This window comes from Oncorhynchus kisutch, linkage group LG2 (genome assembly GCF_002021735.2).
Source record: "Oncorhynchus kisutch isolate 150728-3 linkage group LG2, Okis_V2, whole genome shotgun sequence".
Classification (NCBI taxonomy): Eukaryota; Metazoa; Chordata; class Actinopteri; order Salmoniformes; family Salmonidae; genus Oncorhynchus; species Oncorhynchus kisutch.
In genome coordinates this window covers 53,019,951-53,038,278 of record NC_034175.2, presented here as the reverse complement: position 1 = coordinate 53,038,278, position 18,328 = coordinate 53,019,951, and the positions used below count along the sequence as shown (strand labels likewise).

General features: G+C 42.0%; 1 protein-coding gene across 1 annotated transcript in view; it reads right to left on the bottom strand.

Moving 5' to 3' along the window:
- Positions 1-1,706, bottom strand: part of abca12 (ATP-binding cassette, sub-family A (ABC1), member 12) — a 96,765-nt gene extending 95,059 nt beyond the window's left edge. Inside the window, exons 1-3 of the mRNA XM_031797498.1 lie at positions 1,455-1,706; positions 822-902; positions 405-498 (exon numbers count right to left, since the gene is read on the bottom strand). Coding sequence (XP_031653358.1) covers positions 405-498; positions 822-890 — 163 coding nt within the window. The 5' untranslated portion in view covers positions 891-902; positions 1,455-1,706. The remainder of the gene's footprint in view (positions 1-404; positions 499-821; positions 903-1,454) is intronic.
- Positions 1,707-18,328: the final 16,622 nt, after the last annotated feature.

Genomic DNA, 18,328 nt, shown 5'->3' with positions numbered 1-18,328 from the left:
GGTGAGGACCCCAGGGTCACGAGATCTCCCACGTCATATTGGCCGTCTTAACTAACTCTTTAGAGTTTTACGTCAGGGAGGGAAACATACACACAAATCTTTTCATCTGTTGTTTTCAAGGTTTGGAAAAGATATCCAGGACAAAACCTTGTGACTGAAGATGAAGCAAACAATGTAGTTAAACTCTGTCACTAAAGGAAATGTAATTTAACGCAGTAGTATAGTGACCACATACATCTGTAAAAATTATTAACTCAAGTGAAATCACTTTAGTTTAGTATTGACTGATGTATTCTCTAATCTCAAGGAGTAAATATTTTTTTAAATGTGTCATAGATTCACCAACAAGTTATTACGCAACGTCCTAAATCAGTGCACCTCTCTAGAAACGGTGCTTTACTTACATGATTCTTTCATCTTAGGGGGGAACTGGGAGCGGGTGATGGCCAGGATGATGAAGATGACCAGTGGCCAAACCAGGAGGGCCACAGTCCAGCCCTGATGGACAGAATGCAAAGTTTCAGATCAGCCCTAACACACACAACACCTTACAAAAAACACTGACAATTTCTGAAGACAGTCAATGTTGCTTTCATTTGTTCATCGTTTTGTATAAATGTGTTTAAGTGCATTGAAATTACAGAACATGTAATGGTGATCTAAATGTGTGTCTTAGTGTGTAATAGATCATCAGAGACTTAGAACATGAGAAAATTAGTTTGGTATGACGTCATTATTTATGTTCAAGATGTCACTCATGCTCTTCATATAATTATTGAAGGAATAGCTTTCACAATAAACCAGCTTGTTTTTTTACATACCGGTTGTCTAATGACACCAAGGGCATTTTTCCAAAGTAAAAGTCGCAGCTGTTGGAAAAATCCGGCCATCAGTAAAGGAAGCTGGAGGAGAAAACGATGGGGGAAAAAGGACTTGTCAAATGATGTATATGTCATTGTTGAATACTATAAAATACAAATCATTATAATATGCTCAGTACTATAATATAATCAGTACTATTTGTAGCATTATATAAAGTAATTTAATCATTGCATTTAACAGACACTAAGGAAAAATCCTATAGGGTTTCGATATGTATGTAATTTATCCTGAATTCGAAGATTGAAAAAGTGTGAGGTTTTGTCGTGTTATTTGAATGCATTAAAATCTGAGCAAATGGCTTTAATGTAGTCTATCTACTTTGTGTCTCTGTGAATATAACATTGGTTGTAAATAGTTAGAGATGTTTTTTTTTATGATAGAGAAACTAGACCATGACCTGAATTCCCTAATATAATTTGGCCAGATCTAGGCCAACATTGTTTTTTTTATATCAATACGATCACGTTACAGATTCTCCCCACATTAGCCTGGCTATCATCATCTTTAGAACATATTCAAATTAACACAAAACATATAACACGAAAATAACATTTCAATTCCAAATAGGTTACATTTTTTCTTGATTTTTCGCGGGTAGCCTAAAGTCTTATCGGATATTATCGACAGACTCCAACCGGGACATCGTAAAAGTAAATCCTAGCAGTCGCTCTCCGTCAGTCGGAACAACTTGAAGAAAAGAAAGAAAACAGGCTACTTCAATCCACAGCTTTTAGTGATTTAGTATAATATGCGGAATAATCTGTGGGCCCAGCCAACAGTTACAGTCCAAGGTGGTTGTCTGAATCCAAATGAGTTTGCCGTGATTCTTGGCTTCTGCAGGTGCTTCAAAGACAGTCATGGACTAATAATGCAGCCTTAAGGGGCGGGTGTTGTAACTTGCCTGTCCTGTTTATTTGAATGTGTGTGTGTGTATGCGTACGTGTGTGCGTAAAATTCGCTCCCAAGCTAATATTATAAAATGTTATAACTATTTTAATGCAGGCTACAACATGTTGGCTATGAAGTTAATTTGCCTTCGATTTGTGTTGTGAATTCTGTTCTCCAATAGCTAATTGTGGTCTTATTAGTGAGCGGCAAGAAACAAGCAGCCCACGTTACCCAACACGTTACATATTGCAAACCACAACTTCCCACCCGGCACAAACTGGTTGAAATAGAGTTGTTTCAACGTAATTTGTCAACGTATTGTGAAGTGGATCTATGTTTAAAATACACTTGATTTGTACAAAATAATCAACATAAACTGTTGTTTTGAGATTGAAATTTTAACCACAGGATTATTTCATTATTGTAACCCACTTTCAACATAGACAAATCTTGTATAAAATATGTTGAATATGTGCCTTTGAAAGAATGTCAGATTTTCAACTTTATATCCACTATCAAAACAATTAACAATAGGCTGGGCAGCACTTCCTACAGTTATGTTGACATGAAGCTATTTGGTCTCTCATCCAGGGTTTTAACCAAAACCAGCACTGCTTAGCTTTTATATTTGTCACTCACGATTAACAATGTGCTATGAGAATGATTATTAAGAAACCTCTTCATAACTAAATATATTCACTGTTGCTTTGAAGTCATTCCAAAGAATATGTTCAACAGAGCAAATCAAATCAACGTTTATTTGTCACGTGCGCGGAATACAACAGGTTTCACTTACAGTGAAATGCTTACTTACAAGCCCTAACCAAAAGTGCAATTTTTAAGTAAAAAATAGGTATTAGGTAAACAATAGATAAGTAAAGAAATAAAAATAAAACAGTAAAATGACAGTGAAAATAACAGTAGTGAGGCTATATACAGGAGGTACTGGAACAGAGTCATTGTGCGGGGGCACTGGGGCTAATTGAGGTATTATGTACATGTAGGTATAGTCCGGGTAGCCATTTGATTACCTGTACAGGAGTCTTATGGCTTGGGGGTAAATGCTGTTGAGAAGCCCTTTGGTCCTAGACTTGGCCTTCCTCTGACACCGCCCAGTGTAGAGGTCCTGGATGGCAGGCAGCTTGGCCCCAGTGATGTACTGGGCCATACGCACTACCCTCTGTAGTGCCTTGCGGTCGGAGGCCGAGCAGTTGCTGTCACGTCCTGACCATAGAAAGCCTTTATTTTCTATGGTGGAGTAGGTCAGGGTGTGACTGGGGGTGTTCTAGCTTATTATTTCTATGTGTAGTCTAGTTTTTGTATGTCTATGTTGGCCTGGTATGGTTCCCAATCAGAGGCAGCTGTCTATCGTTGTCTCTGATTGGGGATCATATTTAGGTAGCCTTTTCCCACCTGTTGTTTGTGGGATCTTGTTTTTGTATTGTTGCTTTTGAGCACTACAAGGCTGTACGTTCGTTTGTTTGTTTCTCTTTATTGTGTTTATTGCTGGTTCACATTCAAATAAATTATGATGAACCCAAATCACGCTGCGCCTTGGTCTACCCATTATGCCGATCGTTACAGTTGCCGTACCAGGCAGTGATGCAACCAGGATGCTATCGATGTTGCAGCTGTAGAACCGTTTGAAGATCTGAGGGCCCATGCCAAATCTTTTCAGTCTTCTGAGGGAGAATAGGTTTTGTCGTGTCCTCTTCACGACTGTCTTTGTGTGTTTGGACCTAGTTTGTTGGTGATGTGGACACCAAGGAACTTGAAGCTCTCAACCTGCTCCACTACAGCCCCGTCGATGAGAATGGGGGTGTGCTCGGTCCTCCTTTTCCTGTAGACCACAATCATCTCCTTTGTCTTGATTATGTTGAGGCATAGGTTGATATTCTGGCACCACCCAGTCAGGTCTCTGACCTCCTCCCTATAGGCTGTCTCGTCGTTGTCTGTGATCAGGCCTACCACTGTTGTGTCGTCTGCAAACTTAATGATGATGTTGGAGTTGTGCCTGGCTATGCAGTCGTGGATGAACAGGGAGTACAGGAGGGGACTGTGCACGCACCGCTGAGGGGCTTCAGTGTTGAGGATCAGCGTGGCAGATGTGTTGCTACCTACTCACACCACATGAGGGTGGCCTGTCAGAAAGTCCAGGATCCAGTTGCAGAAGGAAGTATTAATTCCCATGATCCTTAGCTTAGTGATTAGCTTCAAGGGCAATATGGTGTTGAAGGCATGTATAATCATTTATAATATTTAGGCCTAAATAGCATTTGCAAAGCCATCAACAGCTATTGTTTCAATTCAACACAGGGTTAAACTAAACATAGACAATTAATATAGGCCTATGGTTTCAAGCTTTGGATTCTTTCAATTATAATCTTCAAGTGAATCATTGATGATTACAATTGAAATAACATCTCATCGAATACAACAATAAAAGTTAAAGAATAGGACTAAATCAAATTCATTTGATATGAACTGCATTTAAAGTTTGATTAGATTAGATTTAGTCCTATTCTTAAACGTATATGTTTTTTGGGTTGAAATTGAGATGTGAATACAACATACAGTACCAGTAAAAGGTTTGGACACACCTACTCATTTTCTTTATCTTTAATATTTTCTACATTGTAGAATAATAGTGAAGACATCAAAACTATTTTTATTAAACACATGGAATCATGTAGTAACCAAAAAAATGTTAAACAAATCTAAATATATTTTACATTTGAGATTCTTCAAAGTAGACACCATTTGACTTGATGACAGCTATGCCCACTCTTGGCATTCTCTCAACCAGCTTCACCTGGAATGCTTTTCCAACCGTCTTGAAGGAGTTCCTACATAAGCTGAGCACTTGTTGGCTGCTTTTCCTTCACTCTGCAGTCCAACTCATTCCAAACCATCTCAATATGGTTGAGGTCAGGTGATTGTGGAGGAAGGTCATCTGATGCAGCGCGCTGTTACTCTCCTTCTTGGTCAAATAGTCTTACACAGCCTGGAGGTGTGTTGGTGTAAGGGACCTCTGTTAGGAAAATTATGATTAAATGACTGAACAAATCATTTTAAATGGAACTGTAACTAAGTAAACTTATATTCTGTTTTATTATATCTGATTAACAATATGAGTTCATAAGAAGGGATTGTGTGACACGGACAAGGAGTAATTAAAGTTAATGAACATCATTCCAACTAGGCAGAAACAAATGAGTTGTGGATTAAGTAAGCAGATAAGGTAGTTAACCTATGGTTGAATCGACAAAACTGAGCTCTGGGGTGTTTTAGATAAGGCTGTGAGTGCATTCCTAGGTTTTCTGTTAATTAGAACTGTCAGCTAAGTGGTGATCAATAATGTTGAGGGGTCAAAAGTTAATTCAGTTATGTTGTGTGTCCTGTGTGAACCTTTAAAGTTCCCTTTGACCCGGTCTGGAGGAGGAGATTCATTTTAGGAGCAATGAAATGACGTCATGTTATTGTATATAAACTGTTGCTCGTGGTAACGTGGCAGCGCACTCCGAGAATAAATTCTGTTACCTATTATTGATAAGACAGGTCTCCGTCTATTTTATGCAAACAAGAATCTTACAAATTCTCATAAAATAGATTAAGGGAATTCAATTAATGAAAACACATTGGTATAATTAAATTACAGTAACAACTTCATCCTCCTCTTCTGAGGAGGAGAAGCGAGAAGGATCGGAGGACCAAAACGCAGCGTGGTAAGTGTCCATAATGTTTATTTTAAAACATAAACTGAACACTACGAAATACAAAACAATAAACTTGAAATGAACGAAACAGTTCCATGTGGTGACAAACACTGACACGGAAGACAAACACCCACAACCCAAAACTGAAACGCAGGCTACCTAAGAATGATTCTTAATCAGGGACAACAATTGACAGCTGCCTCTGATTGAGAACCATACTAGGTCGAACTCAAAAACCAACATAGAAAAACCAACATAGACTGCCCACCCAACTCACACCCTGACCATACTAAAACAAAGATCAAATAACAGAACTATGGTCAGAACGTGACAGTACCCCCCCCCCCCCCCCCCAAAGGTGCGGACTCCGGCAAAACCTGAACCTATAGGGGAGGGTCTAGGTAGGTGTCTGTCCACGGTGGCGGCTCTGGTTTGGGTCCCCACTTCACCATAGTTTTTGTCTGCCTCTTAGCCCGCCTCCGTGGCCTCTTTAGAGCGGCGACCCTCACCGCTGACCTTGGACTGGGGACCCAAACCACGGGCCCCGAATGGACGGGAGACTCCGGCAGCACCGGACAGGCGGGAGACTCCGGCAGCTCCGGAGTGAAGGGCGATTCCGGCATCGCCGGCGTGACAGACAGCTCTGGCAGCTCCTGGCTGACTGACGGCTCTGGCCGCTCCTGGCTTACTGACGGCTCTGGCCGCTCCTGGCTGACTGACGGCTCTGGCAGCTCAGGACAGACTGGCGACTCTGGCAGCTCAGGACAGACTGGCGACTCTGGCAGCTCAGGACAGACTGGCGACTCTGGCAGCTCAGGACAGACTGGCGACTCTGGCAGCTCAGGACAGACTGGCGACTCTGGCAGCTCAGGACAGACTGGCGACTCTGGCAGCTCAGGACAGACTGGCGACTCTGGCAGCTCAGGACAGACGGGAGAGTCTGGCAGCTCGGGACAGACTGGCGACTCTGGCAGCTCAGGACAGACTGGCGACTCTGGCAGCTCAGGACAGACGGGAGACTCTGGCAGCTCAGGACAGATGGGAGACTCTGGCAGCTCAGGACAGACGGGAGACTCTGGCAGCTCAGGACAGACAGGAGACTCTGGCAGCTCAGGACAGACGGGAGACTCTGGCAGCTCAGGACAGACGGGAGACTCTGGCAGCGCTGGAGAGGAGGAAGGCTATGACAGCACAGGACAGGCGGGAGCACCTGTAGGGAGAAGACGGAGAAACAGCCTGGTGCGGGGGGCTGCCACCGGAGGGCTGGTACGTGGAGGTGGCACCGGACAGACCGGACAGTGAAGGCGCACTGGAGCTCTTGAGCACTGAGCCTGCCCAACCGTACCTGGTTGAATGCTCCCTGTAGCCAGGCCAGTGCGGTGAGGTGGAATAGCCCGCACTTGGCTGTGCTGGCGAACCGGGGACACCATGTGTAAGGCTGGTGCCATGTACACCGGCCAGAGGAGACGCACTGGAGACCAGATGCATAGAGCCGGCTTCATGGCGCCTGGCACCGGAGATACCTTGCGCTCCACTGCATAACATGGTGCCTGCCCGGTCCCTCTCTCTCTCCGGTAAGCACGGGAAGTTGGCGCAGGTCTCCTACATGCCTCCTCCCAATACATTTTTGGGGCTGGCTCTCGGGCTTCCAGCCGCGCCGCCATGCTGCCTCCTCAAAACACCTCCTCTCGGCTTTCGCTGCCTCCAGCTCAGCCTTGGGGCGGCGATATTCTCCAGCCTGTGCCCATGGTCCCTTGCCGTCCAGAATCTCCTCCTAAGTCCAGGAGTCCTGCGAAACACAATTACAGTAATATTTTTGTAATACAGTAAATAGCCTAATCTTACAACTAATTTAATAGTAGTTATTCAACCTTAAAATTATTTTTTTTATTTTTTTTATTTAACCTTTATTTAACCAGGTAGGCTAGTTGAGTTCTCATTTGCAACTGCGACCTGGCCAAGATAAAGCATAGCAGTGTGAACAAACAACACAGAGTTACACATGGAGTAAACAATTAACAAGTCAATAACACAGTAGAAAAAAAACGGGGGAGTCTATATACATTGTGTGCAAAAGGCATGAGGAGGTAGGCGAATGATTACAATTTTGCAGATTAACACTGGAGTGATAAATGATCAGATGGTCATGTACAGGTAGAGATATTGGTGTGCAAAAGAGCAGAAAAGTAAATAAATACAAACAGTATGGGGATGAGGTAGGTGAAAATGGGTGGGCTATTTACCAATAGACTATGTACAGCTGCAGCGATCGGTTAGCTGCTCAGATAGCTGATGTTTGAAGTTGGTGAGGGAGATAAAAGTCTCCAATTTCAGCGATTTTTGCAATTTGTTCCAGTCACAGGCAGCAGAGTACTGGAACGAAAGGCGGCCAAATGAGGTGTTGGCTTTAGGGATGATCAGTGAGATACACCTGCTGGAGCGCGTGCTACGGATGGGTGTTGCCATCATGACCAGTGAACTGAGATAAGGCGGAGCTTTACCTAGCATGGACTTGTAGATGACCTGGAGCCAGTGGGTCTGGCGACGAATATGTAGCGAGGGCCAGCCGACTAGAGCATACAAGTCGCAGTGGTGGGTGGTATAAGGTGCTTTAGTGACAAAACGGATGGCACTGTGATAGACTGCATCCAGTTTGCTGAGTAGAGTGTTGGAAGCCATTTTGTAGATGACATCGCCGAAGTCGAGGATTGGTAGGATAGTCAGTTTTACTAGGGTAAGCTTGGCGGCGTGAGTGAAGGAGGCTTTGTTGCGGAATAGAAAGCCGACTCTTGATTTGATTTTCGATTGGAGATGTTTGATATGAGTCTGGAAGGAGAGTTTGCAGTCTAGCCAGACACCTAGGTACTTATAGATGTCCACATATTCAAGGTCAGAACCATCCAGGGTGGTGATGCTAGTCGGGCATGCGGGTGCAGGCAGCGATCGGTTGAAAAGCATGCATTTGGTTTTACTAGCGTTTAAGAGCAGTTGGAGGCCACGGAAGGAGTGTTGTATGGCATTGAAGCTCGTTTGGAGGTTAGATAGCACAGTGTCCAATGACGGGCCGAAAGTATATAGAATGGTGTCGTCTGCGTAGAGGTGGATCAGGGAATCGCCCGCAGCAAGAGCAACATCATTGATGTATACAGAGAAAAGAGTCGGCCCGAGAATTGAACCCTGTGGCACCCCCATAGAGACTGCCAGAGGACCGGACAGCATGCCCTCTGATTTGACACACTGAACTCTGTCTGCAAAGTAATTGGTGAACCAGGCAAGGCAGTCATCCGAAAAACCGAGGCTACTGAGTCTGCCGATTAGTATATGGTGATTGACAGAGTCGAAAGCCTTGGCAAGGTCGATGAAGACGGCTGCACAGTACTGTCTTTTATCGATGGCGGTTATGATATCGTTTAGTACCTTGAGTGTGGCTGAGGTGCACCCGTGACCGGCTCGGAAACCAGATTGCACAGCGGAGAAGGTACGGTGGGATTCGAGATGGTCAGTGACCTGTTTGTTGACTTGGCTTTCGAAGACCTTAGATAGGCAGGGCAGGATGGATATAGGTCTGTAACAGTTTGGGTCCAGGGTGTCTCCCCCTTTGAAGAGGGGGATGACTGCGGCAGCTTTCCAATCCTTGGGGATCTCAGACGATATGAAAGAGAGGTTGAACAGGCTGGTAATAGGGGTTGCGACAATGGCGGCGGATAGTTTCAGAAATAGAGGGTCCAGATTGTCAAGCCCAGCTGATTTGTACGGGTCCAGGTTTTGCAGCTCTTTCAGAACATCTGCTATCTGGATTTGGGTAAAGGAGAACCTGGAGAGGCTTGGGCGAGGAGCTGCGGGGGGGGCGGAGCTGTTGGCCGAGGTTGGAGTAGCCAGGCGGAAGGCATGGCCAGCAGTAGACTGCAACTCCTCCCCCTTTGGCAGTTCTATCTTGACGGAAGATGTTATAGTTGGGTATGGAGATTTTTGGTGGCCTTCCTGAGCCATGATTCAGACACAGCAAGGACATCAGGGTTAGCAGAGTGTGCTAAAGCAGTGAGTAAAACAAACTTAGGGAGGAGGCTTCTGATGTTGACATGCATGAAACCAAGGCTTTTTCGATCACAGAAGTCAACAAATGAGGGTGCCTGGGGACATGCAGGGCCTGAGTTTACCTCCACATCACCCGCGGAACAGAGAAGGAGTAGTATGAGGGTGCGGCTAAAGGCTATCAAAACTGGTCGCCTAGAGCGTTGGGGACAGAGAATAAGAGGAGCAGGTTTCTGGGCATGGTAGAATATATTCAGGGCATAATGCGCAGACAGGGGTATGGTGGGGTGCGGGTACAGCGGAGGTAAGCCCAGGCACTGGGTTAAAGTAACATATCCATGGCCACATTTTGAGGTTGGCCTAATGTAACTATAAATGGCTTCTTATGTAATCATATAAAGCTTGCAAAGGTCACAGGTCTGTGGAAGTCTTCACAATTGCTTTAATAATCTGTGCAGGATCTTAAACATTATTGATAACTTGCGCTATGTACTTTAAATGTACTCTCAACTGCAATCCAGGTCATTTGGTTGCGCTATTTGATGAAGCACAGTTAAATTGTTGTATAAACGAACAATATATCTGACACTGTATTTGAACTTTACTGTGCTTTAAAATGGTTGAATGCACAGTGATAACACATTCTGTTGATAACTAAACCAAAAATCCAACATTGTTTTTCTATTGGAATTTGGTTGTGCTTTTAGATCAGATTTGTCAAACATATTCCCACGAGGGGGTCCAATCCGGCCCACACGTGGTTTAAGTTTTAAAAAAACTCACTCAGGATTCTTTTAAATAATTAAAACCAAATTGAAACTGTGTAGAAATTATAATGGACCTATATTCATAGAGTTTATTTTCATGGGGAAGGGAGACGTAAATTAGGGCTGGTTCATCAGAGTTAGACACAGTCTGTCCTTTTTAGAGTCAAGGGAGTCAAGTTACTTATGTGCCCTGATTTGAGGCCCTTCAGAAGGCTTCTAGCCACCTCACTCAGTTCACTATGGTGTCTGAATAAAGTCAAGTATCTCCTTACTACTAAAACTGGTATTTTTCTTTCTCTCCTGTGCTCTCCCTCTCTCTTTGTATCTCCTTACTACTAAAACTGGTTATTCATTCATAACAAAGATGTTATTTTTATTACGTTTGCAATTGCAACAAATAATCTGCTCAGACCCCAACCAAGGAACATCAAAAGTCGTGCTATAAATTCACAGACAACACAAAGATTCCTTGATGTCCTTCCAGATTCCCTCTGTCTACCCATGGACGCCAGAGGACAAAAATCAGTTAACCACCTAACTGGTAAAAACAGAATGTATAAAATAAAAAAACAGACACCTTATTCACATAAGTATTCAGACCCTTTGCTGTGAGACTCGAAATTGAGCTCAGGTGCATCCTGTTTCCATTGATCATCCTTGAGATGTTTCTACAACTTCATTGGAGACCATCTGTGGTAATTTAAATTGATTGGACATGATTTGGAAAGGCACACACCTGTCTATATAAGTCCCACAGTTGACAGTGCATGTCAAAGCATAAACCAAGCCATGAGAGCTCAGAGACAGGATTGTGTTGAGGCGCCCATCTGGGGAAGGGCACCAAAACATTTTTGTAGCACTGAAGGTCCCCAAGAACACAGTGGCCTCCATCAATCTTAAATGGAAGAAATTTGGTCGCCTGGCCAAACTGAGCTATCGGGGGAGAAGGGCCTTGGTCAGGGAGGTGACCAAGAACCCACTGGTCCCTCTGATACAGCTCCAGAGTTCCTCTGTGGAGATGCGAGAACCTTCCAGAAGGACAACCACCTCTGCAGCATTCCACCAATCAAGCCTTTTATGGTAGAGTGGCTAGACAGAAGCCACTCCTCAGTAAATGGCATTTGATGAATACCTGCTCCAGAGCGCTCAGGACCTCAGACTGGGGCGAAGGTTCACCTTCCAAAAGGACAATGACCCTAAGCACACAGCCAAGACAATGCAGGAGTGGTTTTGGGTCAAGTCTCTGAATGTCCTTGAGTGGCCCAACTAGAGCCCGGACTTAAACCCGATTGAACGTCTCTGGAGAGACCTGAAAATAACTGTGCAGCAATGCTCCCCATCCAACCTGACAGAGCTTGAGAGGAATTCTATAAACCTGTTTTTGATTTGTCATTATGGGGTATTGTGTGTAGGTTGATGAGGTGAACTAACTATTTAATCAATTTTAGAATCCGGCTGTAATGTACAAATATGTGGAAAAAGTCAAAGGGTCTGAATACTTTTAGGGGAATTATTTGTTGGGGTAACATGAATTGAAAGAGCAGTGTCTTCTTTCATTTACTTCTGCCAATTCAAAGTCTATTTGGTTGTGAATCGTCCTTATTATGCTGTACCACATTTTGGTGAGCTTGAGAAACCTTTGTTCTTTTTGTTTTGTTTTCCTTTGTTTTGTTTTCCTTTGTTTTGTTTTCCTTTGAGTGTAGCCTATGATAGAAACTTTGCTGCTTGGTTGACAATGCACTTTTCCAACAGAGAGAAGCAGATATGTGGCTAAATATAGTATGTTGATGTGCCATTTTTGTTCCACTTGACCTGTTAAAAGGTAAGTTCAAAGCCGCATAGTGAACATGGATGGACCAGTTCATTATGGTGAAACCCCAAATATTATCTATATTTTATATGATCAGATATCAACATAACTCTTGACAAAGATTACAATTACAGTAACGTTTGTTCTACAGACTACATATACTGTATAAAAATTGAATGACAAATGTTGTGAAATTTTTTGTACTTTTTCAATTGTATGACTGTCATTTGGGAAAGGATTTCATTTCAAACTATTTTCAAGACTCTAAATCAGAGCTCATACCGTATTTTCGCTGATTACATCATCTTTTTTCTTTCCTTTTTATACAACAAAAGGACTGACACAGCTATCACCTGTCACTAGACCCAGCCCTGTTTTTATTCCTGAGAAAGCAAATATGTTCAATGACGATGAGGACATGTATTGGTTCATTTCAAGAGGAAAAACCTCAGAATGTATCTTATCAGTTGATCAAATACAGTTTGTTTGTACAATTGAGAGTTATTTTTTTAAATAATGAGAGTTGACTACTATAGCACAACAGTAGGCAATAATCCTATTCAAGAGTTAGTTGTTCGGCTATGAGAGAGGAGTTTTGCAAGTCATTGTATATGTTTTTCAAGTCTGAAATAGTTCAATGTACACTACCGTTCATAACATAACATAATAAACGGCTCTCTATCCACCGGATGTGTACCAAACTCACTAAAAGTGGCAGTAATAAAGCCTCTCTTGAAAAAGCCAAACCTTGACCCAGAAAATATAAAAAACTATCGGCCTATATCGAATCTTCCATTCCTCTCAAACATTTTAGAAAAGGCTGTTGCGCAGCAACTCACTGCCTTCCTGAAGACAAACAATGTATATGAAATGCTTCAGTCTGGTTTTAGACCCCATCATAGCACTGAGACTGCACTTGTGAAGGTGGTAAATTACCTTTTAATGGCATCAGACCCCGAGGCTCTGCATCTGTCCTCGTGCTCCTAGACCTTAGTGCTGCTTTTGATACCATCGATCACCACATTCTTTTGGAGAGATTGGAAACCCAAATTGGTCTACACGGACAAGTTCTGGCCTGGTTTAGAACTTATCTGTCAGAAAGATATCAGTTTGTCTCTGTGAATGGTTTGTCCTCTGACAAATCAACTGTAAATTTCGGTGTTCCTCAAGGTTCCGTTTTAGGACCACTATTGTTTTCACTATATATTTTACCTCTTGGGGATATCATTCGAAAACATAATGTTAACTTTCACTGCTATGCGGATGACACACAGCTCTACATTTCAATGAAACATGGCGAAGCCCCAAAATTGCCCTCGCTAGAAGCATGTGTTTCAGACATAAGGAAGTGGATGGCTGCAAACTTTCTACTTTTAAACTCGGACAGAACAGAGATGCTTGTTCTAGGTCCCAAGAAACAAAAGAGATCTTCTGTTGAATCTGACAATTAATCTTAATGGTTGTAAAGTCGTCTCAAATAAAACTTTGAAGGACCTCGGCGTTACTCTGGACCCTGATCTCTCTTTTGAAGAACATATCAAGACTGTTTCAAGGACAGCTTTTTTCCATCTACGTATTATACTAACCTAATGGTATTTGGTTGAGAAAACACAGTGCTTGTGTAAACCTATACTACTGTTCAAAAGTTTGGGGAAATTTAGAAATGTCCTTGTTTCCATGAAAACATACATGAAATTAGTTGCAAAATGAATAGGAAATATAGTCAAGATGTTGACAAGGTTATAAATAATGATTTTTAATTTGAATAATAATTGTGTTCTTCAAACTTTGCTTTCGTAAAAGAATCCTCCATTTGCAGCAATTACAGCCTTGCAGATCTTTGGCATTCTAGTTGTCAATTTGTTGAGGTAATCTGTTGAGATTTCACCCCATGCTTCCCAAAGCACCTCCCACAAGTTGGATTGGCTTGATGGGCACTTCTTACGTATCATAAGGTCAAGCTGCTCCCACAACAGCTCAATAGGGTTCAGATCTGGTGACTGTGCTGGCTACTCCATTATAGACAGAATGCAAGCTGACTGCTTCTTCCCTAAATAGTTCTTGCATAGTTTGGAGCTGTGCTTTAGGTCAGTGTCCTGTTTTAGGAGGAAATTGACTCCAATTAAACGCCATCCACAGGGTATGGCATGGCGTTGCAAAATGGAGATATAGCCTTCCTTTTTCAATATCCCATTCACCTGTACAAATCTCCCACTTTACCACCACCAAAGCACCCCCAGACCATCACGTTGCCTCCACCATCCTTGACAGATGGCGTCAAGCACTCCTCCAGCATCTTTTCATTTTCTCTGCGTCTCACGAATGTTCTTCTTTGTGATCCGAACAGCTCAAAACTTAGATTTGTCTGTCCATTACACTTTTTTTCTCCAATCTTCCTCTGTCCAGTGTCTGTGTTCTTTTTCCCATCTTAATCTTTTACTTTTATTGGCCAGTCTGAGATATGGCTTTTTCTTTGCAACTCTGCCTAGAAGGACAGCATCCCGGAGTCGCCTTTTCACAGTTGACATTGAGACTGGTGTTTTGCAGGTACTATTTAATGAAGCTGCCAGTTGAGGACTTCTGCAACGTCTGTTTCTCAAACTAGACACTCTAATGTACTTGTCTTCTTGCTCAGTTGTGCACCGGGGCCTCCCACTGCGCTTTCTATTCTGGTCAGAGACAGTTTGCGCTGTTTTATGAAGGGAGTAGTACACTGTGTTGTACGAGATCTTCAGATTCTTGACAATTTCTCGCATGGAATAGCCTTCATTTCCTAGAACAAGAATAGACTGACGAGTTTCAGAAGAAAGTTATTTGTTTCTGGCCATTTTGAGCCTGTAATTGAACCAAACCCCCAACTACATTACTGCTACTCTCTGTTCATCATATATGCATAGTCACTTTAACCATATCTACATGTACATACTACCTCAATCAGCCTGACTAACCGGTGTCTGTATGTATCCTCGCTACTGTATATAGCCTATATAGTCTTTTTACAGTTGTTTGATTTCTTTACTTACCTATTGTTCACCCAATACGTTTTTGCACTATTGGTTAGAGCCTGTAAGTAAGCATTTCACTATAAGGTCTACACCGGTTGTATTCGGCGCACGTGACAAATAAACTTTTTGATTTGATTTGCATAATTCACTTTAATAACTCTACCTACATGTATATACAGTATATTACCTCAATTACCTTGACTAACCGGTGCCCCCACACATTGACTCTGTACCGGTACCCCCTGTATATAGCCTCGATATTGTTATTTTACCGCTGCTCTTTAATTATTTGTTATTTTTTGGGGAAATGTCTCTTAAAACTGCATTGTTGGTTAAGGGCTTGTAAGTAAGCATTTCACTGTAAGGTCTACACCGGTTGTATTCGGCGCATGTGACAAATCAAATTTGATTTGATGCTCCAGATACTCAACTAGTGTAAAGAAGGCCAGTTTTATTGCTTCTTCAATCAGAACAACAGATTTCAGCAAAAGGGTTTTCTAATGTTCAATTAGCCTTTTAAAAGGATAAACTTGGTTTAGCTAACACAACGTGCCATTGGAACACAGGAGTGATGGTTGCTGATAATGGGCCTCTGTATGCCTATGTAGATATTCTATTAAAAATCAGCCATTTCCAGTTACAGTAGTCATTTACAACATTAATAATGTTGACACTGTATTTCCGATCAATTTGATGTTTTCTTTAAAAAACAAGGACATTTCTAAGTGACCCCCTCCCTTTTGAACGGTAGTGTACATTGAACTATTTCAGACTTGAAAAACATATACAATGACTTGCAAAACTCCTCTCTCATAGCCGAACAACTAACTCTTGAATAGGATTATTGCCTACTGTTGTGCTATAGTAGTCAACTCTCATTATTTAAAAAAATAACTCTCAATTGTACAAACAAACTGTATTTGATCAACTGATAAGATACATTCTGAGGTTTTTCCTCTTGAAATGAACCAATACATGTCCTCATCGTCATTGAACATATTTGCTTTCTCAGGAATAAAAACAGGGCTGGGTCTAGTGATAGGTGATAGCTGTGTCAGTCCTTTTGTTGTAAGAAAAAGGAAAGAAAAAATATGATGTAATCAGCGAAAATACGGTATGAGCTCTGATTTAGAGTCTTGAAAATAGTTTGAAATGAAATCCTTTCCCAAATGACAGTAATACAATTGGGGCGGCAGGGTAGCCTAGTGGTTAGAGCGTTGGACTAGTAACCGGAAGGTTGTGAGTTCAAACCCCCGAGCTGACAAGGTACAAATCTGTCGTTCTGCCCCTGAACAGGCAGTTAACCCACTGTTCCCAGGCCGTCATTGAAAATAAGAATGTGTTCTTAACTGACTTGCCTGGTAAAATAAAAAAAATTGGAAAAGTACAAAAAATTTCACAACATTTGTCATTCAGTTTTTATACAGTATATGTAGTCTGTAGAACAAACGTTACTGTAATTGTAATCTTTGTCAAGAGTTATGTTGATATCTGATCATATAAAATATAGATAATATTTGGGGTTTCACCATAATGAACTGGTCCATCCATGTTCACTATGCGGCTTTGAACTTACCTTTTAACAGGTCAAGTGGAACAAAAATGGCACATCAACATACTATATTTAGCCACATATCTGCTTCTCTCTGTTGGAAAAGTGCATTGTCAACCAAGCAGCAAAGTTTCTATCATAGGCTACACTCAAAGGAAAACAAAACAAAGGAAAACAAAACAAAGGAAAACAAAACAAAAAGAACAAAGGTTTCTCAAGCTCACCAAAATGTGGTACAGCATAATAAGGACGATTCACAACCAAATAGACTTTGAATTGGCAGAAGTAAATGAAAGAAGACACTGCTCTTTCAATTCATGTTACCCCAACAAATAATTCCCCTAAAAGTATTCAGACCCTTTGACTTTTTCCACATATTTGTACATTACAGCCGGATTCTAAAATTGATTAAATAGTTAGTTCACCTCATCAACCTACACACAATACCCCATAATGACAAATCAAAAACAGGTTTATAGAATTCCTCTCAAGCTCTGTCAGGTTGGATGGGGAGCATTGCTGCACAGTTATTTTCAGGTCTCTCCAGAGACGTTCAATCGGGTTTAAGTCCGGGCTCTAGTTGGGCCACTCAAGGACATTCAGAGACTTGACCCAAAACCACTCCTGCATTGTCTTGGCTGTGTGCTTAGGGTCATTGTCCTTTTGGAAGGTGAACCTTCGCCCCAGTCTGAGGTCCTGAGCGCTCTGGAGCAGGTATTCATCAAATGCCATTTACTGAGGAGTGGCTTCCGTCTAGCCACTCTACCATAAAAGGCTTGATTGGTGGAATGCTGCAGAGATGGTTGTCCTTCTGGAAGGTTCTCGCATCTCCACAGAGGAACTCTGGAGCTGTATCAGAGGGACCAGTGGGTTCTTGGTCACCTCCCTGACCAAGGCCCTTCTCCCCCGATAGCTCAGTTTGGCCAGGCGACCAAATTTCTTCCATTTAAGATTGATGGAGGCCACTGTGTTCTTGGGGACCTTCAGTGCTACAAAAATGTTTTGGTGCCCTTCCCCAGATGGGCGCCTCAACACAATCCTGTCTCTGAGCTCTCATGGCTTGGTTTATGCTTTGACATGCACTGTCAACTGTGGGACTTATATAGACAGATGTGTGCCTTTCCAAATCATGTCCAATCAATTTAAATTACCACAGATGGTCTCCAATGAAGTTGTAGAAACATCTCAAGGATGATCAATGGAAACAGGATGCACCTGAGCTCAATTTCGAGTCTCACAGCAAAGGGTCTGAATACTTATGTGAATAAGGTGTCTGTTTTTTTATTTTATAAATTCACCCAAAAAAATTGAAACCTGTTTTTGATTTGTTATTATGGGGTAGTGTGTAGATTGCTGAGGATTTTTTTATTTAATAAATTTTAGAATAAGGCTTTAACGTAACAAAATGTGGAAAAAGTCAAGGGGTCTGAATACTTTCTGAAAGGAACTGTATACCATTATTATACCATTACTATCAGCCAAATCTGATTATCATTTTCACACATACTAGGTGCTGCCATTATGATTGATAAAACAATGGTTTATATATGTAAAGTTAGCAGACATGAGTGCAAACAAGTGAAAATAAAGTGGTGACCTTGAAAACATCTGACCTATAAAACATCTGTTCTTTAAAACGTATTTGAAGGTTTTTGTCTATTCACAGTTTGCACAAT